General features: G+C 55.8%; 1 protein-coding gene across 1 annotated transcript; it reads left to right on the top strand.

Moving 5' to 3' along the window:
- The first annotated feature begins 913 nt into the window (after positions 1-913).
- Positions 914-16,905, top strand: Stac2 (SH3 and cysteine rich domain 2). The gene is made up of 11 exons (XM_048365963.1): positions 914-1,374; positions 9,217-9,523; positions 10,191-10,288; positions 10,443-10,533; positions 11,425-11,537; positions 11,630-11,702; positions 11,799-11,860; positions 13,087-13,184; positions 13,533-13,584; positions 14,187-14,324; positions 15,332-16,905. Exons 1-11 carry the CDS (start codon positions 1,285-1,287, stop codon positions 15,434-15,436), a joined length of 1,227 nt encoding a protein of 408 aa, XP_048221920.1. The 5' UTR covers positions 914-1,284; the 3' UTR covers positions 15,437-16,905.
- Positions 16,906-18,686: the final 1,781 nt, after the last annotated feature.

The raw sequence follows: 18,686 nt of genomic DNA, 5'->3' as shown, positions 1-18,686 counted from the left end.
AACTTTGATCCTCCAGATCTTGGCTTCCTGAGGAGCCAAGGATTACAGGCAAGACCCACCTATGCCAATTTACATTGTCGTCGTCTTTTTTTTTTAGGTCCAAGACTCAAACTCAGTACTTGATGGTTTTGTTCATTGGCTAGCACTCTACCAACCAAGCCACATCTCCAACCCCTTACGGTGTCCATTGGAGGGGTGTTGTGGTACATGCCTATAATCCTAGCTCTAGGGACAAGGAAGGCAGGAGAATCTGGCCAGCCTGGGTTATATAGTAAAACTCTGCCTCATAAAACAAAAACCAAAACCACTCTTTTCTTCAATGGACGCTATGCTCTAGTACAGGTCTCTGGAAGTTTCTCTCCAGGGCAGGCAGGCATCAAGTTAATGTGGGTGGATGATTCCCTATCCTTCCTTCAGTTCCGCGGGGCAGCATCTTCCCCCCCGCGCTATCAGGAAGTACTGACTTCGATCTCGCTCTCAGCTCTTCTGCGGCAGCCTCCAAACCTCCGTATCTATTTCCTGCCTTCCCCCTTCGCCCGCCCCATCCAGACCCCGGCCTTCCTGCCCGTCCCGTTACCTGCGCCCACCGGCGATCTCGGGGACGCGGGGGGAGGGGGGGGGCGTCCGTGGTGAAACAGCCCCCACCCCTTCCCTTTCCTCCAAGCCCCGCCCCGTCTTGTCGAGCCCCCCCCAGGCCCCGCCCACCAAGCCCTCCTGGCCACCGCGGCAGCCAATGGCTGTGCTCCCTGATTTGCATAGCGGCGCGGGGGCGCGGCGGAGGCAGGGGGAGGGACCAGTCGACCTCCTAAATCAAAGTTGGGAGGCGAGGACTGGGCGGAGGGGCCGCGGGGTGCGGGGCTGGGGCCGGCGGGGAGCGGGGGGGGGGGTGGTGGGGGGGGCGGAGGATGGGGGGCGGGCGCAGAGGACGGCGGAGCGGGCCGGACACGGACAGCTCCGTCGCTCCGTGCTTCGGCTCATCCCCGCATCCCCGCTTCCCCGCTCCTCCGGCGGCGAGCAGCCTCCTCTGCGGACCCTCGGTCCTCTCGCCCGGGGGTCGTCCGGCTCCCGCGGCTCCCCGCACGCGCCACCTCGGCAACTTTCTCCACCAGCACCCGGGGCTGGAGGGGCTGCCCTGCCGCGGCGCGTTTCTCCCGGGGTTCCTTGGGGGGCGGCCTCTGGAGGAAGGCTTCAGAGTCCCGTAGAGACGCCCCTCGCCCGCACCCTGCCCTCCGCCGGCCGGCCGTCGGGTCTCCGCACCCTCGATTCTCCAGTCCCCCGACAACCATGACCGAAATGAGCGAGAAGGAGAACGAGCCGGATGACGCGGCCACCCACACCCCGCCGGGGACCGTCTCCTCCCTCCAGGAAACCAAGGCAAGTCGGCGGAGGGGGACGCGCCGCGGGCCTGGCCCCCACCCCACCCCCGGCCCGGGTCGCCCCCTGGCCGGGCTGGCTCTCCTCCGGGATGCGCTGGCCGCCGTGGGCTCTCGGGAGCCTTGGGGTCACGGAAGCCCGCGTGATCCCGAAGACTGCGAACCGCGGCCGGGGGCGGGGGAGGAGGAGGAGGAGGGAGGTGGGGTCACCACGCGGGGAGTGGAGGACCCTCTCCCCCCCCCCACACACACCATCACCACCCCGACCCCACGACCCGGGGCGCGCGGAGGAGGAGCGGAGCAGCGGACGCGCCTCGCCCCCTCCCGGGCGGCCGCCGCTCGGCTTTGTTGGAGGGAAGCGGCGCGGCGGAGGCGCCGCGAGTGTAGCCGTGTGTAGCGGGCGTGGGCCGGTGTACGCGCGCTGGTGTGCGTGCGAGACGCACCCCCTCCCGGGCCGCCACCCCTGTCTGCGGCTCCCTCGCTTAGTCGCGTCTCCGGGAATCGTCTCTACAACCGTCTGTCCCTGCCCTGGCGTCCTCTGCGAGCGGCTCGCGCGGTTTCCCCCCCGCGGCCCTACGTGCCTCTCGCCGAGTCCCCGCGCGCCCGCCGCGGGCTCGGATCCCCGCTCCCCGGCGGGGTCGGGGGTCGGGGGGCCCGGGTGCGCAGCTCGCCAGGCTGCCGCAGGGCAGCGCGGGCAGGCCGTCGCAGGCCAGGGACCCGGGGTGTCGTTGCGGCTACGGAGCCGCCGCCGCCAGAAGAGCAGCCCCACCCCCCACCCCGGGAGCTGGGAGAGGGGAGGGGGGCGGGCAGCAGCAAAAGGAGAAGTCATCCTAATTAATGAATGTCATAATTAACCCTAATTATGTATGATTGTTACTCCTGCGGGAGTCGCAATGAATAAATTATTCCCCAGTGAAGACGGGCTGGGCCCAGACTCCAAGCATTGAAAGTCAGTGGGGGAGGACTGGTGGGGGGGTGGGTGGCGAGGCTGATGCTCACATTCAGTCCCACTCCTCTTTAATCTGTCTAATCCCTCCCCAAGTTCTAGGTACCCAAGAAGTTCTGCAGGAAGCAACCTCAGCGGGGCTGGGGACGGAAAAGAGCAGAGGCTGTGTCCAGGGCTCCCCCTCCACAGTAACACCCACCCCAGATTTCAGGCCAAGACCTCAGACCTCCTTCCTCCTTTCCTGGTGTCTTCTCATCCTGCTCTGGGTACCCAGAGGAAAGGAGCCTTGAGGACCAGAAATGGGTGGGGTCCTGAGCTGGCCATCACCACTAGCTTATCTAGCTCAGCTTCTTGAGGCCCTTTCCTCCTCACTCCTACTCACAATAGGAGGTTAATTCAAGGTCAAGGTCACCAAAGGAGTGTGACCTAGGAGTGGTGAACTGGGCTACCGTTGTGTCTGGCTGAGGCCTCTCCATTTCCTCCTATCCCTGAACAAGGGGACCCAATGGGTCTCCAAGCTCAAGTCTTCAAGGCACCCTTGACCTTCGCTGCCTTCTCAAAATGAGACTCTGGCCATTGACAATTAAGCCCCCCCCCCCCCCAGCCACATCTCTCCTGGGACAGGAAGGAAGTTTTTCTGGAGGGATTGTAATTTTCTGGTTATGTGTGACAGCTTCTGTCAAGCATAATCCTTGGAGCTGAGCCACACCCTTAGTTCCAGTATCCCTGACCTCTTTGGCTGCCCTGTAGTCACCCTGGGCAGACACGTGCGATCCCCTGCTTGCTTCCCAGATACTTGGGGCCACACAGAGCTCCCCATTCCAAGGTCCTGCCTCCTCAGGCCCCTCAGGAGCTCCCCAGGGCAAGCAGGCAGGAATGCAATGCCACCTCAGCAGTCCTGCAGGCTGCAAGCTCAGCAGTGTGGGGAGGCGGGGGTCAGGGCCTGGCAGATCCCTGCCTCACTCCTCCCAGCACAGGTACCCTCCAGTGTCATCAGCTCAGAGGTCCAAGGAACAGAGGAGGAGAGGGATTGCATGCTTGACCTGACCCCCCTCTATGCCAGGCCAGTTGGAGCCTTGGCTCTTTGTACTCCCTTCACCCATAGGAAAGATTTAAAAAAAATGACAAGCCAGGTACCTATGGCTCATGCCTATAATCCTAGCTAAGGAGGCTGAGATCTGAGGACTATAGTTCAAAGCTAGCCCTGGGCAGAAAGCCCATGAGACTCCTATCTCCAATTAACCACCAGAAAGCCAGAAGTGGAGCTGAGGCTCAAGTAGTAGAGCGCTAACGGAGAGAGAAGGTGGGGGGGGGGGGTGACAGGTTCAGGGACAGTGCCTAGGTCCTGAGTTCAAGCCCTTAAGACTACCAGGACTAGTGTACACACACACACACACATACACACACACACACATACCACACTGGGCTGTGGGAGCATAAGGAGAAGCTATTCAGCAGGGCAGAGCTGGACAGGGAGAGAAATCAGGGCCTTGTTGGCCCTGTTCATGCCCCTACCCCAGCCAGGCCCTCAGAGGTTTGCATCCCCAGACTCTAGGGACAGAGAGATGGAAGAGAAAGGGCATGGTTTCCACCCTCCCTGCTCAAACGTGAAGGGGGTACAAGAGAGCCGATGCCGTGAGGCAGGGAAGCCACATTCCAGGCTTGTTTATTAGTGTGGTACCACGGGGCATTTCTTGCCAGCCTAAGCCCAACCTCTGCCTAACCCTAAGTCTGGGTTGCAGCCCTGTACCCTCCCAGTTCAGGGGTCTTCGTAGTGGATCCCCCTCCAATTGGGGTCTCCAGCCATCTTACTACACCGGGCCAGCTCACCACCCTTTTTGATACCATCCCTGAGAGGACCCTGCCATGCCAGCTCTGTCATCTGAGTCAGCTTGCGCCACATCCGCCACCGCCCACTGCAAGCTGCCTAGTGCCCTTTCTGGAGAAGCTGTGGGAAATTGAGGAAAGAAGGGGCCTTCAAGGAGTGAGGAGGTAGGGAAGACGAGGCCAGCCCCTGGCTCTGGAGGAGGCTCAGAAGAACAGACCCAGTGGCCCAGGCTCCAAGTCAGACAGGCTGTGGGTGCAGTATGAGGAAATAGGGTCTGTGCAGGCCAGGCTGCCAGGGTACATGCCAAGGAATGGATCCCGGGACAGTGGAGGTACTGAAAAGATAGCGGAAGCCCGGCACTGGTGCCTCATACCTGAAGTCCTAGCTACTCATACCACTGAGATCTGAGGATTGCTGTTGAAGCTTATCTTCCATGAACCAGAAAAATGCCGGAACTAGAGCTGTGGCCCAAATGGCAGGGGACAGAAGAACTAAGTGACAATGCAAGTTCCTGAGTTCAAGCTCCAGTACTAGCACATGTGCCTGTGCATACACACACACACACACACACACACACACACACACACACACACACACACAGATCGCTAGTGGAAAGATGGGGAAAGATCCCCTTCAGGACTAAGAGACCCAGGTTTAGCAGAGTTGCCAAGTCAGATACCACTGAAGTGGGCAAGCACCAAGCCACCTGGCTGAGGTGTCCCTGTTCTGCCTTCAGGCCATACTGCTTGACAACTGCCAGCCACCCCAGGTGGCATGCCATTCTTTCCCTTCTCTGCCCTCCTGGGATGTAGGGCCCACAGCTGAGCCAGAGAATGGGCAGGCAGAGTTGAGACTGCCCTAGTGCTGGGGAACATTCTGTTCCAGAGGCCTCTGGTACCCTGCAGAGGTGGCTGTTGGCACTGAGACCCAGGGAGGGGTATACCAGGAAAGAGCACAGGCTGGAAAGTGCTGACAATCTCATCCTACAGAGCTGGGAATGTGGCTTAAGGTAGAGTGCTTGCCTAGCTTGCAAGATGCCCTGGGTTTGATTCCTCAGCACCACATAAACAGAAAAAGCCAGAAGTGGGCGCTGTGGTTCAAGTGGCAGAGTGCTAGCCTTGAGCAAAAAGAAGCCAGGGACAGTGCTCAGGCCCTGAGTTCAAGACTGAGAACTGGCAAAAAAAAAAAAACTCATCCTACAACAATCACAGTGGAAGTAATGGCCTTGGGAAGGGAAATAGATTGCTGTCTTCATGTATCAGAGGGGCTGATAGGTCTAAAAGGGAGTCATCGTTGCTGGAGCCAAGAGAGGAGTGACAGCTGTTTGTCCAAAGTCACAAGGGGATTGTGTTCATCCCTGTGTTTTCCAGAGATTGTAGCTTCCCAAAGGTGGAATGACCATCCCAAGAGAGGGTGTTCAAGAAGTGACCAACAGCCACCCAAAGGAGATGTGGTCAGAGCATTGCAACATGGTGGGGTGAGGGACATGCCCACAAGCCCCTTCTAGCCCTAAATGCCTTCATGGACCTCATGGACAAGCCCACAGCACAGCTGAGAGCAGGCATGGCAGGTGGAGCCCAGAGCAGACAGATGCTCTTGATCATTTGAGGTCAACACCCAGAGCCATGTGAAAATTCCAGTTCTGACTCCAGTGGTTACCAGAGAAGTCATGTATAAGTGATTTAAGCCCTCTGAGCCTCTGCTGCTCATCTGAAAAGTGGGGCAATAATGGTCATTACTTCAGAGGGTAGCATCAGCCTGGCACTGGTGGCTCATGCCTATAATTCTAGCTACCCAAGGGGATGAGATCTGTGAGCATCACAGTTTGACATCAGCCCAGGCATAAAAATCCTCAAGACTTCTCTTATCTTTAGTTAACCCACTAAAAGCCAGATGTGGAGGTGAGGCTCAAGTGGCAGGGTGCTAGACTTAAGAAAAAAAATAGCTAAGTGGTAGCATCCAGGCCTTGAATTCAAGCCCCCCCCCCCCACACACACACAAAGAGCATCAAGATTAATGGGATGGCTGGGAATATGGCTTAGGGGTAGAGTGCTTGCCTTGTGTGCATGAAGCCCTGGGTTCAATTCCTCAGCACCACATAAACAGAAAAAGCTGGAAGTGGTGCTGTGGCTCAAGCGGCAGAGTGCTAGCCTTGAGCAAAAAGAAGCCAGGAACAGTGCTCAGGCCCTGAGTCCAAGCCCCAGGACTGGCAAAAAATAAAATAAAGATTAATGGGATGCTGTATAGAAAGTTCTAGCTCAACTCTAATGATCTGACAAAGACAGCCTCTCATGAATACATTTTCTGGGTTTATTTGTTTGAATTCAGAGTTTTGCATTGCGCAGAGAATATCTCATCCTCCCCCCTCCTTCTTGGACATGGGGAAACTGAGGTTCATAGAAAGAAAGTAAAGTGATTTACGTTTGGGAAACAGGTTGCTTTGTCTCATTGTCCCCTCAGCATATCTCCCTAGTCTTATCTCCCAAGACCCTTGGACAGAACAATGGGGGATTCGCCGGCCTCCTGGGGCCCATCAGAGCCCTAAAGCTGCATGTGGTCCTAGATGGCCACAGCCTATCCTGGACTGGCATTTGTGGTCTCTTTAATTGTCTCTCTGGCCCTTTGTCTCTACTCCAGTGCCCAGGCATCTGGGGCTCTGGGCCCTGCTTCTCACAGATGCACAAAGAAACCCACAGTGCTGCCCAGGAAGCTGGGCTTGGAAGGAGATGAGTAATTGAGTGTGCCAGACACCCCAGGGCCCTGGTCTCCCAGCTGGCACACCAGGGCCTGCCTTGTGTCCAAACATCCCCTCTGCTTCCCCTCCATCTTGCTGCCTACTGGCCTCCCAGACGCTGGAGGGGCCACAACTTCCATCTCTTTGGCACAGGTACTAGGCAGGCAGCCATAACACACAGGCTGCCTGGCATGCCAATTGGAAACCCTAGCCAAGACTCCCTGTCTGGGGCTAGGAATATGGCCTAGTGGTAGAGTACTTGGCTCATATACATTAAGCCCTGGGTTCAATTCCTCAGCACCACATACATAGAAAAGGCCATGAAAGGGGGCTGTGGCTCAAGTGGTAGAGTGCTAGCCATGAGCAAAAAGAAGCCAGAGACAGTGCTCAGGCCCTGAGTTCAACCCCCAGGACTGGCAAGAAAACAAAAAAAAGACTCCCTGCCTACATCCAAACCTGTGTTGTCCCCCATTCCCCACCCCCTGCTTTTCTATCCCTGGTGGGCAAGGGGTGAGACAGCTTCCAACAGGAAGAAAGAGGAGTGAACTCTGGAAAGGAAGGCCTCCACATCTCATTCTGGGCAGACTCAATAAGGGTGTGTGGGGGTAAGCACTGGAAAGAATGCTAGGTTCACTGTAGAATTCACCCAGAAATCTAGTCACATGAACTGCATTTAAGATTCAAGCTGGGGCTGGGACTATGGCCTAGTGGCAAGAGTGCTTGCCACGTATACACACGAAGCCCTGGATTTGATTCCTCAGCACCACATATATAGAAAAGGCCAGAAGTGGCGCTGTGGCTCAAGTGGCAGAGTGCTAGCCTTGAACAAAAAGAAGCCAAGGACAGTGCTTAGGTCCTGAGTCCAACCCCTAGGACTGGCAAAAAAAAAAAAGATTCAAGCCACTTGAGTCAGATGCTAGTAGCTCACACCTGTCATCCTAGCTACTCACAAGGGGGAGATCTGAAGATCATAGTTCAAAACCAGCCTGGGCAGGAAAGTCTGTGAAACTTGTATCTCCGATTAATCAACAAAATGCTATAAGTGGAGATGTGACTCAAATGGTAGAGCATGAGCCTTGAGCAAAAAAACTAAGGCCCTGAGTTCAAACCCTAGCCACACACGTGTGTGCACACATGCACATGCACACACACAGTGGTAAGCAGCCACTTGCTCATCTAGTATTCATTAGAGGCACACTGAACCCTTACTCTCTGTTGAGGTCCTGTATAGGGACTTGCGTGCCTGCCCTTGAGGAGCTCACAGTTTCCAGAGGGAACAAGAACCACCTGATTGGAGCTGTAATTCAGGTTGGTCCTGGAGTAGGTGCAGTAGTCACAGGAGGAAGTGGATTCTTTCATGGACTTCCTACAGAAAAGCAGGCTTGCCAGAGAGGGAGGGTATTGGGTAGATAAAGAGGATAGTAATTGTGGCTTAGTGATAGACTGCTTGCCTAGCATGCATGAAGCCCTGGGTTTGATTCCTCAGTACCCAGAGACAAAAAAAGCCAGAAGTGGTGCTATGACTCAAGTGATACAGGGCTAGCCTTGAACAAAAGAAGCTTAAGGACAGAGCCCAGGCCCTGAGTTCAAGCCCCAGGACTGTCAAAACAAAAAATAGAGAGAGGATAGTAATTGGCCTTGATCCACAGGAGCTGTGTGTGCCTGGCTGTGTTTTATTTGAACTTGACTAAATAGTTCACTCAGACAATGAAATGATATGTGGCCAAAAAAAAAAAAAAAAAAAAAAACCTGATGGAGCTCCTTATGCATTTGTAGTAGAATGATTTCCAGAATTACATTAAAAAGTAAGGTATTATTCTATTTTCTGCTAAGGGCAAAGAAGATCTTTTAAATTGTTTCTATCCAATTTCAATAATAGGTTTTTGTTTTGCTTTGCATTTGAGACGGCGTCTTGTATGTATCCCATGCTGACCTCTAACTCTCGATCCTCCTGCCCCAGCCTCCTGGGTATTGTGATGACAGGCATGTATCACCATACTTGGCTAAGTCTAAAGCATTTCTTTTGAAAACGGGGGTAAACCTGGCCAGCCTCAGCTGGCTGGAGGACACCAGGCACTATTCCCTAGCCCTAGGTTTGCCACAGTCCCCACCACTCTTGATTGGGTACCCACCTGGCCAGACTCCCTTAAAGATTCCTGAAGGTTACCTGCCTAGCAAGCCGGAACAGAGGAGCCTCAATTAGTGGCTCTAGGCCTCCCCCTCCACACACACACACCGGCCCACACTGCTGGCTGCTTCCTGGGACACCCTGCAGGAATCCTGCCATGGGCAGCCCCCAGTGGCTTCCCACTCACCGCTCCTCCTCTTCTCGCAGCTCCAGCGATTCAAGCGCTCCCTCTCTCTCAAGACCATCCTCCGCAGTAAGAGTGTGGAGAACTTCTTCCTTCGCTCGGGCTCTGAGCTCAAGTGCCCGACCGAGGTGCTGCTGACACCCCCGACCCCACTGCCCCCTCCTTCCCCACCACCCGCATCCTCGGACAGGGGTCTGCCTACTCCAGCGCCGTCCCCGTGCCCGGTCCCACGCCCCCTGGCACCACTCAAGCCAGTAAGGCTGCACAGCTTCCAGGAACATGTCTTCAAGAGAGCCAGCCCTTGTGAGCTGTGCCACCAACTCATCGTAGGTAGGCACCTGGGCCCTGAGGTGGGCAAAGGGAGGTGATCAGTGGCATGTGGGGAGTAGAGCAGTCTGGTCTTGGAGTCGTGCTACACAGACCCCTCCCTCCCAGCACTGTGTTGACTGTGACTCTCTATGTGCATCGTGAAGGGCTGGGTGGGGTGGGGGGGTAGCTTTTTTTTTTTTTTTTTGCCAGTCCTGGGGCTTGAACTCAGGGCCTGGGCACTGTCCCTGAGCTTTGTTGTTGTTTTTTTTTTGCTCAAGGCTAGCACTCTACCACTTGAGCCACAGTACCACTTCCAGCTTTTTTTTGGTGTATGTGGTACTGAGGAATCAAACCCAGGACTTCATGCATGCTAGGCAAGCACTCTACCACTAAGCCACCTTCACAACCCTGGGGGTGGGGGGTAGCTTAGTGCATAGTATGCATAAGGCTCTGGGTTCCATCCCCAGTGGCGTAAGATAAATCAGTGCATTGTCCAGAGAGGTGACTGTGTGTCCAGTGTGGCTCTGTGTTCGTAGATATCTTGGCTTCGTGTGTTACTTTATACACTGTTTGAGGCAGAGCTCCAAGACAGGCATGACAGCGCCCAACCTCTGCTCTGTCCTCATGCCCTCACTGGCCATCTGTGCTCCTTGCCCAACCCTTCTCTCTGAACTCAAACTCTTCCCAGGAAACTCGAAGCAAGGCTTACGATGTAAGACCTGCAAAGTCAGTGTCCATCTGTGGTGCTCCGAGGAGATCTCTCACCAGCAATGCCCAGGCAAGACAGTAAGTTGGGGGCACGGGGAGCCTCAGGAGGAGGCATACGTGAACAAACCCCTCAAGGTGGGTTCTTCCTGGGAGGCTGTCCCTGGGTGTGGGAAGGGCCAAGTTCTCCAGACGCCATGACTTCTTCATGCCTTCTCTCTGCCTTTTACCGCAGTCCACCTCCTTCCGCCGTAACTTCAGTTCCCCCCTCCTGGTGCACGAGCCACCCCCATCCTGTGCCATGAGTAGAGAGTCCCCACCTACAGGTAAGTGTCCCCTGTGTGGCCCCTGCTAGGGAGTAGTATGATAAGAAATCTATATATTCTTCAGATGGGTGCCAGAGTCCCACGGGCTGCTATGTGCTTGGCATTCTTACCATGTCCCTTCTGTGGCTGCCCTTGTGCTGAATGCCACCATGCTAGACACTGGGACACAGCTCTGAAGAAGGTGGAGTTTATGAACCACAAAGGAATTAGACATGAAATAGACAACCCTACCCATCATCTATTGCTCATCATCCTACGAGTGCCTCAAATGAGAATAGGGAATAACGAGCACTAAAGGCATTCTGTGCCCATCTACAGTCTGGGAAGACTTCCTGGATATGTGAACAATGAGGTTCTGGGGAAGGCAGGAGAGCAGAGGAGGCCTTAGGCAGACGGCAAGAGGTCATGAAAGAAGGGCGGAGGGTGCCAGGCCTTGTGGTCCATTTTAGTATCGTCTTTGGATCTCTCGTCTAAGAGGAATCGTGTTTTTAGGGTGAGCCTCTGGCTGCCGGGTAGATGGGAGGGGCTGGCGTGGAGGCCGGGAGTTGGGTTAGAAGCGATGGACGTTGTCAGGAGAGTCCGGTAAGCTCCGTTGGGCTAGAGGCAGCGGTGATGGAGAGATGTGGGCAGAGTCTCAGGATGTGGGATTAGGGGCTGACATAGCTGTGACTCCTAAGGGTTAGGAGTAAAGGAGGCTTCTGATTTCTGCATGGGCACCGTGGGAGGACACGGTACCACCGCGATGAGGAGGGCCTGGAGGCGTGGGCACGGCAGCCTGGAACATGCTAAGCTAGACAGCCTGACCAGGCAACCGAGACCAGGAGTGCAGGCTTCCGAGTGGAGCCAGCCTGGCAGCTTGGCGCCAGGCCTTTGAGGGTGCATGCTCTACAGGGACCAGTGGAAAGGTGGACCCCGTCTATGAGACCCTGCGCTATGGCACCTCCCTGGCACTGATGAACCGCTCCAGCTTCAGCAGCACATCTGAGTCCCCCACGCGGAGCCTGGTATGGTGGGCACAGGAGAGCCTAGGAGGAGGGAACGTCTGAACATGAATAGTAGACCCCATGACTGAGCCTTCTCTTCCCTCTGTCCCCAGAGTGAGCGAGATGAGCTGGCTGAGGATGGAGAAGGCAGCATTCGCAGCTCCGAGGAGGGAGCTGGGGACAGTGGTGAGTGAGCTGGGGTGGAAAGGACAGAGGGGCAGGAAGGAGGGTGCTTCCCTTCCCCCTACATCTTACACCTTGGCCCCAAACTGGTATGTCTAGTATTTTCAGCTCCAGCCGAAAGCGAAGGGTCAGGACCAGAGGAGAAGAGCCCTGGACAGCAGGTGAGCCCAGGCTGGCCCGGAGCCCCATCAGTGGGAGTGGGTGTCATTGTTGGCATTGCCAATGTCATTCTTGTCATTGGTCCATAGATGGGAAGAACATTCACTTCCCCCTCACTTACCTTAAGTCCTCAGGGACAGGCAACGTCAAAGTTAGAGTCACAGGAAGTGGAGGAGACCCTTCTCACCACCGACCCTGCCTGCTTCCCACAAGGGCAGGCCATTTTAGGGTGGAGCATGCAGAAGGTGTCTTTTCTTTCTAGCCAAGTCCATCCTTTCCAGAGTGAACAAGCATAGCAGGCAGAAGGGGTTTTGTTATTTGTTTAGTATTGGAGATTGAACCAGGGCCTTGGAGATGCTAGACAAGCCCTCTAAATACTTGAGCCATACCCCTAGTTTGCTTGCTTGCTTGCTTTATTTTTCTTTTGGACATAGGGTCTTACTATGTAAGATCTCCTCCTCTTCCTCCTCCTCCTCCTTCTTCTTTTTGGTCATTCTTGAGGCTTGAACTCGGGGCCTAGGCATTGTCCCTGAGCTTCCTTTGCTTAAGGCTAGTACTCTACCACTTGAGCCACAGCACCACTTTTGGCTTTTTCTGTTTTATGTGGTACTGAATTGAACCCAGGGCTTCATGCATGCTAGGCAATCACTTTATTACTAAACCACATTCCCAGCCCCTACCAGCTTTTTTCAGTGCTTTTATTTTATTTATTTATTTGTTTATTTATTTATTTATTGATGGTTAACTACAGATAAGATTACAGGCACTTGCCTGTAATCCTAGCTACTCAGGAAGCTGAGATCAGAGTATTGTGATTCAAAGCTAGCCCAGTAGGAAAGTCTGTGAGACTCTTATCTCGAACAAATTATTCAGAAAAAGCCAGTAGTGGCACTGTGGCTTAAGTGGTAGAGTGCTAGCCTTGAGCACAGAAGGGCTCAGGGACAGTGCCCAGGCCCTCAGTTCAAGCCCCAGGACCAGAAAAAAAAGTCTCACCAGGACTTTCCTGCCTGGGCTGGCTTTGAATCATGATCCTCAGATCTCAGCCTCCTGAGTCGCTAAGATTACAGATGTGAGCCACCAAGGCCTGGCTAGAGGACCTTACTTCTATCACTGGCCTAGTAACCATCACATCCTGCCTCATAAGTACTGGGGAAAGCATGCTCAGAGCAACTGGACAGTGGGAAGAATCGGGGTGTTGCTTACCGCTGACCCAGAGCTTCTTCCACAGCCCCCCAAGCCGCCCCTGCGGAAGGATGTGGGCCCCATGTACTCCTATGTGGCACTCTACAAGTTTATGCCCCAGGAGAACAATGACCTGGCTCTGCAGTAAGTCTTCTTGATTGTGATTGGGTCACACGGCACAGCTGCTAGACTCCAGCCTCAGACCTCTACCTCCCCTTCCTTGCTATCCTTGGAACGTGAGGGGGAGGGGGACTTCCTGCCTTCTTGTACACTTGAGGCTACTGAGCCCAGATAGGAACCCAAGCTACCTAGGGTCTGAGAGTGATTGATGCATTGTCCCTATCTCCTGCCCCCTTTCTGGGCTGTCCTGGAGAAATGCCCGCTGTACCCATGGTCCCAGTGTACTCAGAGAGCATTGAGATTCCTCTCCCAGCCGAGGGGCATGCAGAGTGCCCAGGTGCCCAAATGCTGCCCTAGCTCTCTCCTCCCCAGGCCTGGAGACCGGATTATGCTGGTGGATGACTCTAATGAAGATTGGTGGAAGGTAACTTGGCAGGGTGGGGCATGGAGGGTCTGGCAGGCTCTGTCCCCCGCCTCTCTCAGGGTCCCAAAGAGACCTCTCTCCGTGTGTGTGTGTGTGTGTGTGTGTTTCTGTCATTTGTCTGTGCCAGTACTAGGGATTCAGTTTAGGGCCTGGGTGCTGTCCCTTACTTTTTTGCTCAAGGCTGATGCTCTACCCCTTGAGCCACAGTTCTTTTTTCTGGCTTTTTGTGGCTAACTGACAATAAGAGTCTCATGGACTTTCCTGCCAGGGCTGACTTTGAACTCCGATCTTTGGATCTCAGCTTCCCGAGGAGCTGGGTTTACAGGTGTGAGCCCCATGCGTGCCCACCCAACCTCCCTTCTAGCCACAGGCCCTGGCCAAGCCTAGGACCAACCCTGAGGCCTTGCTGACAGTTTGACTCTCTTTGCCTCCGTTTTGTCCCCTGATCCCCACCTACCCTTCCCATCTCAGAAGCCACCAGCTAAGGATTGCAAGTGTGACAACCTAGGATCTGGAGGACAGTGGCATTGGCTATGAGTGGGAACTAGGTCTAGAGAAGTCGTGGGGGTGGCACTGGGGCTCACTGCCAACCTCATCCCCAGGGCAAGATCGGCGACCGGGTTGGCTTCTTCCCAGCCAATTTTGTACAGCGGGTGAGGCCAGGAGAGAATGTTTGGCGCTGCTGCCAGCCCTTCTCCGGGAACAAGGAACAGGGTTACATGAGCCTGAAGGAGAACCAGGTAGGTACCTGGGGTGCTAGCTTAAGCCCTGCTGAGAGCATAGGAGAGAGGCACAGAGACTGGGAAGAGTGCCCTGGGAAAGGTTTTGGAGCCTGGCATAGGAGGGAAAGCAGGTTAGAAGTGAAGGGACTTCAGGTTCCTTCCGTCATGCCCTGTGGGAATTGAGGGCTGGTGGTTGACGGAAGCAGGGGACTGAATGATATTGGGGTATTGCAGGGGTGCTGGGTTGAGTCCAGAAGTTTGTTGAGCGCCGGTTGCTCACAACTATAATCCTGGGGGCTGGGGATATGGCCTAGTGGCAAGAGAGCTTGCCTCGTATACATGAGGCCCTGGGTTTGATTCCCCAGCACCACATATAGAGAAAACGGCCAGAAGTGGCGCTGTGGCTCAAGTGGCAGAGTGCTAGCCTTGAGCAAAAGGAAGCCAGGGACAGTGCTCAGGCCCTGAGTCCAAGGCCCAGGACTGGCAAAAACAAACAAAACAACTATAATCCTGGCTACACAGGAAACTGAAATCTGAGGGTCAAAGTTCAAAGCCAGCCAGGGCAGAAAAGTCCATGAGACTCTTATCTCTCGTTAAGCAGCAAAAGCCCCAAAGTTTGGCTCAAGTGGTAGAGCTAAATGAGAGCCCCAAACCCTGAGTTTAAGCCTCAATACTGGTATGCGGGGGGGGGGGGGGGAGCCCAGAAGTCTGGGTGTGAATGCTGATTCTGCCTCTGGCCTGATGTGGATGAGCCCTGTTCCCTCTGAGAAATGGAGATGTGGAGGAACATTGGACCAGCTGTTGTCCAGAGTCAGCCTTGAAGTGCTTTCTGGTGTGCACTGGGCTCAGGTCCTGATGCTGAACCCTGTACCTTCAGGGGATCTGCTCCCATCAGCCCGGAAGACGCCATCCACATCTCCCATGGGGCCTGTGGACCTCAGGAATGGTTCCCCCGGGGGCCATGGGCAGCGCTTGGGCCAGGGCCGCAGGTCCTGCCAGGCATCAGCTGTGTGTCTTCCATCCAGATCTGTGTGGGCGTGGGCAGAAGCAAAGATGCTGACGGCTTCATCCGCGTCAGCAGTGGCAAGAAGCGGGGCCTGGTGCCAGCCGACGCCCTGACCGAGATCTGATGGGAGCCAAGAAAACCCAGATGCCACCCCTGCCCATCCCTGGCCCTCGCTTCTGGCCCAGGAGGGGAGCAGGCATCCTGGCCATGCCCTTCCTCCCTCTGCCTCTCTCCTAGGCGCCACCCATCACAGCTTAGGAGCCTTCTGCACTGAGGAAGGTTTATTTCTGGGGCAGGGTGCCCTTGGATGTTCATCCCCTGGGACTTGGGGGCAGGGAGGAGAAAGTGGGAGGGAATAAGATTTCAGGTAGGTCCACCCAGTGCCCAGATATGCCCCAGTCCCATTGCAATGCTGAGTCCTGCCCTGGGGAAGGAGGGCCCTTGCCGTGTCTTCCAGACACTGTCCACATGCCTTTGCATGCCTGACCCGCCCTCTGTCCACAGAGCCTTCGCTTGGGTCTATGTGTATTTTGCCCCTTTGCACATGGGGCTCTGGGGCCTTTCCCTGTCCCGTAGCTCACCACCCTGACTCAGGGCCATAGGTGAGCCCTGAGTCCATCTCTTGGAGGCAAGCACTCTAGCCACTAGGCCATATCCCCAGCCCCCATGAGTCCATCTCTTGGTCTCACCACCTCTATCACTCCGTCAATTCTCAGGAAAGTTCTGCAGGAATCTCTCCCATTACTTGAAACCTGGGTGGACAGAACCAGGAAGGCCTGAGGTCTGGGGAGGGGGTGACACAGAGGAGACTGTCTCTTCAAGGAAGCCTATCACCACAAAGCAGCCTGGTCCAACTCGCTGTGCCGGGAAAGGGCGTGCAAGAACAGCCAGGCTACCGAACCCAACGAAGAACAAGATACCGACCCTATGCTTGGTCAAGACAACACCCATTTCACTGTCGGGACTCTACCCCCTCCGTCACCAGGAAAACCAGCCGAGGGATTGTTCGTTTTAGTCCCTCTAGAAGCCCCACCCAAAGGACTGACTTTCCTTAGCCCCTCTTGCTGGAGTCTGCAGTGCACAGAACTGATGTTTGGGGCCTCTCTTGTTGGGTCATCTTTGTCAAGGACAAAGACTTCTGGGAGAAAACTTTCTGGAACCGACAGGGTAGGCTGGAAGGCTCAGACTGATGGCTGGGCTGGGGTGGGAAGAAGCAGGAGGCCCTCGTGTGGGGCGGGGCAGTATGAAGAGAACCTCTCCCTTTCAGGCTGCTTTTTGTCTGGTGCCAGCCCCCTTTCCCCCAAGCTCAGAGCCTCCTCTTGTGCCCTTGGTTGTGTCAGCAGAGTGCCACTCTCATCCTGGGCGCCGTCACACCCTCCATCCAGCGAGAGTGACACAGATTCCTGTATCCCACAGATCTTGCCCCACTCCTCCCCAGCAGAGGGGGGCTCCAGCCACACTGCCCTGTTTGCTGCCATGAGGCCGCCCCCCGCAACCCCCCGGGGTGGGCCCAAATGCCCACTGTACATGAGGCTGCATGATGAGTCTACTGGGGTACTGCCAACCCCCCCAGACTCCTGATTAAATGTTTCTTGTCCCAGCCTGACCTCTCGCCGCTGCGTCTGCGTCTGATTGAGATGGAGGAGGGGCCCAGAGCTGAGCTGGGAAGGGCAAAGGGCGGGGCTAGTGTGGCGACCACCCAGTGTCTTCCCCAGGGGAGCCGGCGGAGGGTGGGGCCTGGGAGGTGCGGAGAGAACCTGAAGAGAAGGGTGGTTTGGGGAGGTTGGAGGGAGGGCACGGGGCTGCAGTCGCGAGTGGGGGGGGGGGGAGGCACGCCTCTGCCTCCCGTGTCTGGGTCACACTGGCCCATCTGGAGACGCCCTTCCCACCCTAGGCCCTCCCGCCCGGGGCCAGGGAAGGTGCGGTACCGGCTCAAGATCAGCCCCACCCCGCGGTCCCCAGGACCCGCGCGCACGCTGGCACAGGGGACAGTTGCGGCTATGGGGGCCCTGAGATGACTCAGCCGTGCGTGCCCCGTCATCCAGAGCCCGGCCTGGGCGGGGGGGGGGGGGGGAGGGGGAGGGGGCGGGGCGGACAGCGCGTGCCCCTCCTGGCGCAGTCCCGGCCCGTCGCCCACCTGCTCCAGTGGAACGGCCGCCTCCTGCGCCTCCCGGGCAGCCGCGTCACCAAACGCAGCCAGCACGGCCTGGGCTATTTATAGGCCGAGGGGAGAGCGGTGGAGCACGAGGCGGGCTTGCGGGGGTGCCAGGGCACCGCGGCGCTGCCGGGCTGCAGAGGGGGAGGGGCTCCCTCTCCTGACAAGTACCCACCCCCCCCCTCCCTGCACTACCCCACTCTGGGTCCCAGAACCCACCCTCGGAGTTAGGTAGGGCAGGAGGGGCCCCCGACTTGGACTCCCTGTCCTTGAGCTTTCTTTGGGTCTCTTCACCTAGAGAAGGACCTAAAAATTGGATGGGGGTGGGTGGGTGACAGAAGAGGAGGGAAGCCCCTCTCCTTCTCTAAGATCCCTGGCTGTGGGAATGGAAGAAGGAAAAAGGGGGTGGGGGTCACTCACCTAGATTAAAGGCTCACAGAGCTGGCTGGGCACGGGTGGCTCACGTTTCTCGGGAGGCTGGCATCTGAGGGCCACAGTGCAACGCCAGCCGTGGCAAGAAATTCCATGAGACGTGTATCTGCAACTGGCCAGCAAAACTGGACGTAGCTCTGTGGCTCAAGAGGCACAGCACCAGCCTTGAGCAGAGAAAGCTAAAGGACCACCCCTAGGCTCAGAGTTCAAGTCCCAGTACTGGGACAGAGAAAAAGGGGGCTCCTGTAGAGAGGGGAACTCAGATAAAGACACCTGCTGTACCGAAAGGAGCATGCCCAACACTTCCAGCGTTTTATTGTAGTGACTCCGTTGGGAAAGCCTCGCTGAACCCTCTTCACAGGTGAAAACACGAAGGCATAAAAACGGTAAGTGGGTTGTTCATCCAAAGCTTTCCAATTTTCAAACACAAGGAAGTTGAGGCTCAGAGCCAGCTAATGACTTGTCATAGAGTAAACCAGTAGTCACCATAGTCTGTGTGTGTGTGTGTGTGTGTGTGTGTGTGTGTGTGTGTGTGTGTGTTGCGCTAACCTGAAGTTAGGGCTTCACTTTCTTGCTCAGCTTTTCTGTTTATGATTGGCACGCTACCACTTGAGCCACAGCTCCACTTTTGGCTTTTTACTAGTTAATTGGAGATAAAGAATCTCACAGACTTACTGCCCAGGCTGGCTTGGAACCACCATTCTCAGATCTCAGCCTCCTAAGGATCTAGGATTACAGGCCTGAGACACAGGTGCCTGGCTATGACAGTCAATCGACACCACGTTTC

This window comes from Perognathus longimembris, chromosome 17 (genome assembly GCF_023159225.1).
Source record: "Perognathus longimembris pacificus isolate PPM17 chromosome 17, ASM2315922v1, whole genome shotgun sequence".
In the NCBI taxonomy this organism is placed as follows: Eukaryota; Metazoa; Chordata; class Mammalia; order Rodentia; family Heteromyidae; genus Perognathus; species Perognathus longimembris.
Note: the sequence above shows the minus strand (reverse complement) of the source record. Positions and strands in the feature narration are given on the sequence as shown.

What these genes read in the sequence shown, in the direction of transcription:
- Stac2 (XM_048365963.1), top strand. Translation starts at nt 1,285, where the DNA reads ATGACCGAAATGAGCGAGAAGGAGAACGAGCCGGATGACGCGGCCACC. An exon ending in CCTCCCTCCAGGAAACCAAG is followed by an intron (nt 1,375 to 9,216) that starts GCAAGTCGGCGG and finishes CTCTTCTCGCAG; the next exon opens with CTCCAGCGATTCAAGCGCTC. An exon ending in GGAGGGAGCTGGGGACAGTG is followed by an intron (nt 11,703 to 11,798) that starts GTGAGTGAGCTG and finishes TGGTATGTCTAG; the next exon opens with TATTTTCAGCTCCAGCCGAA.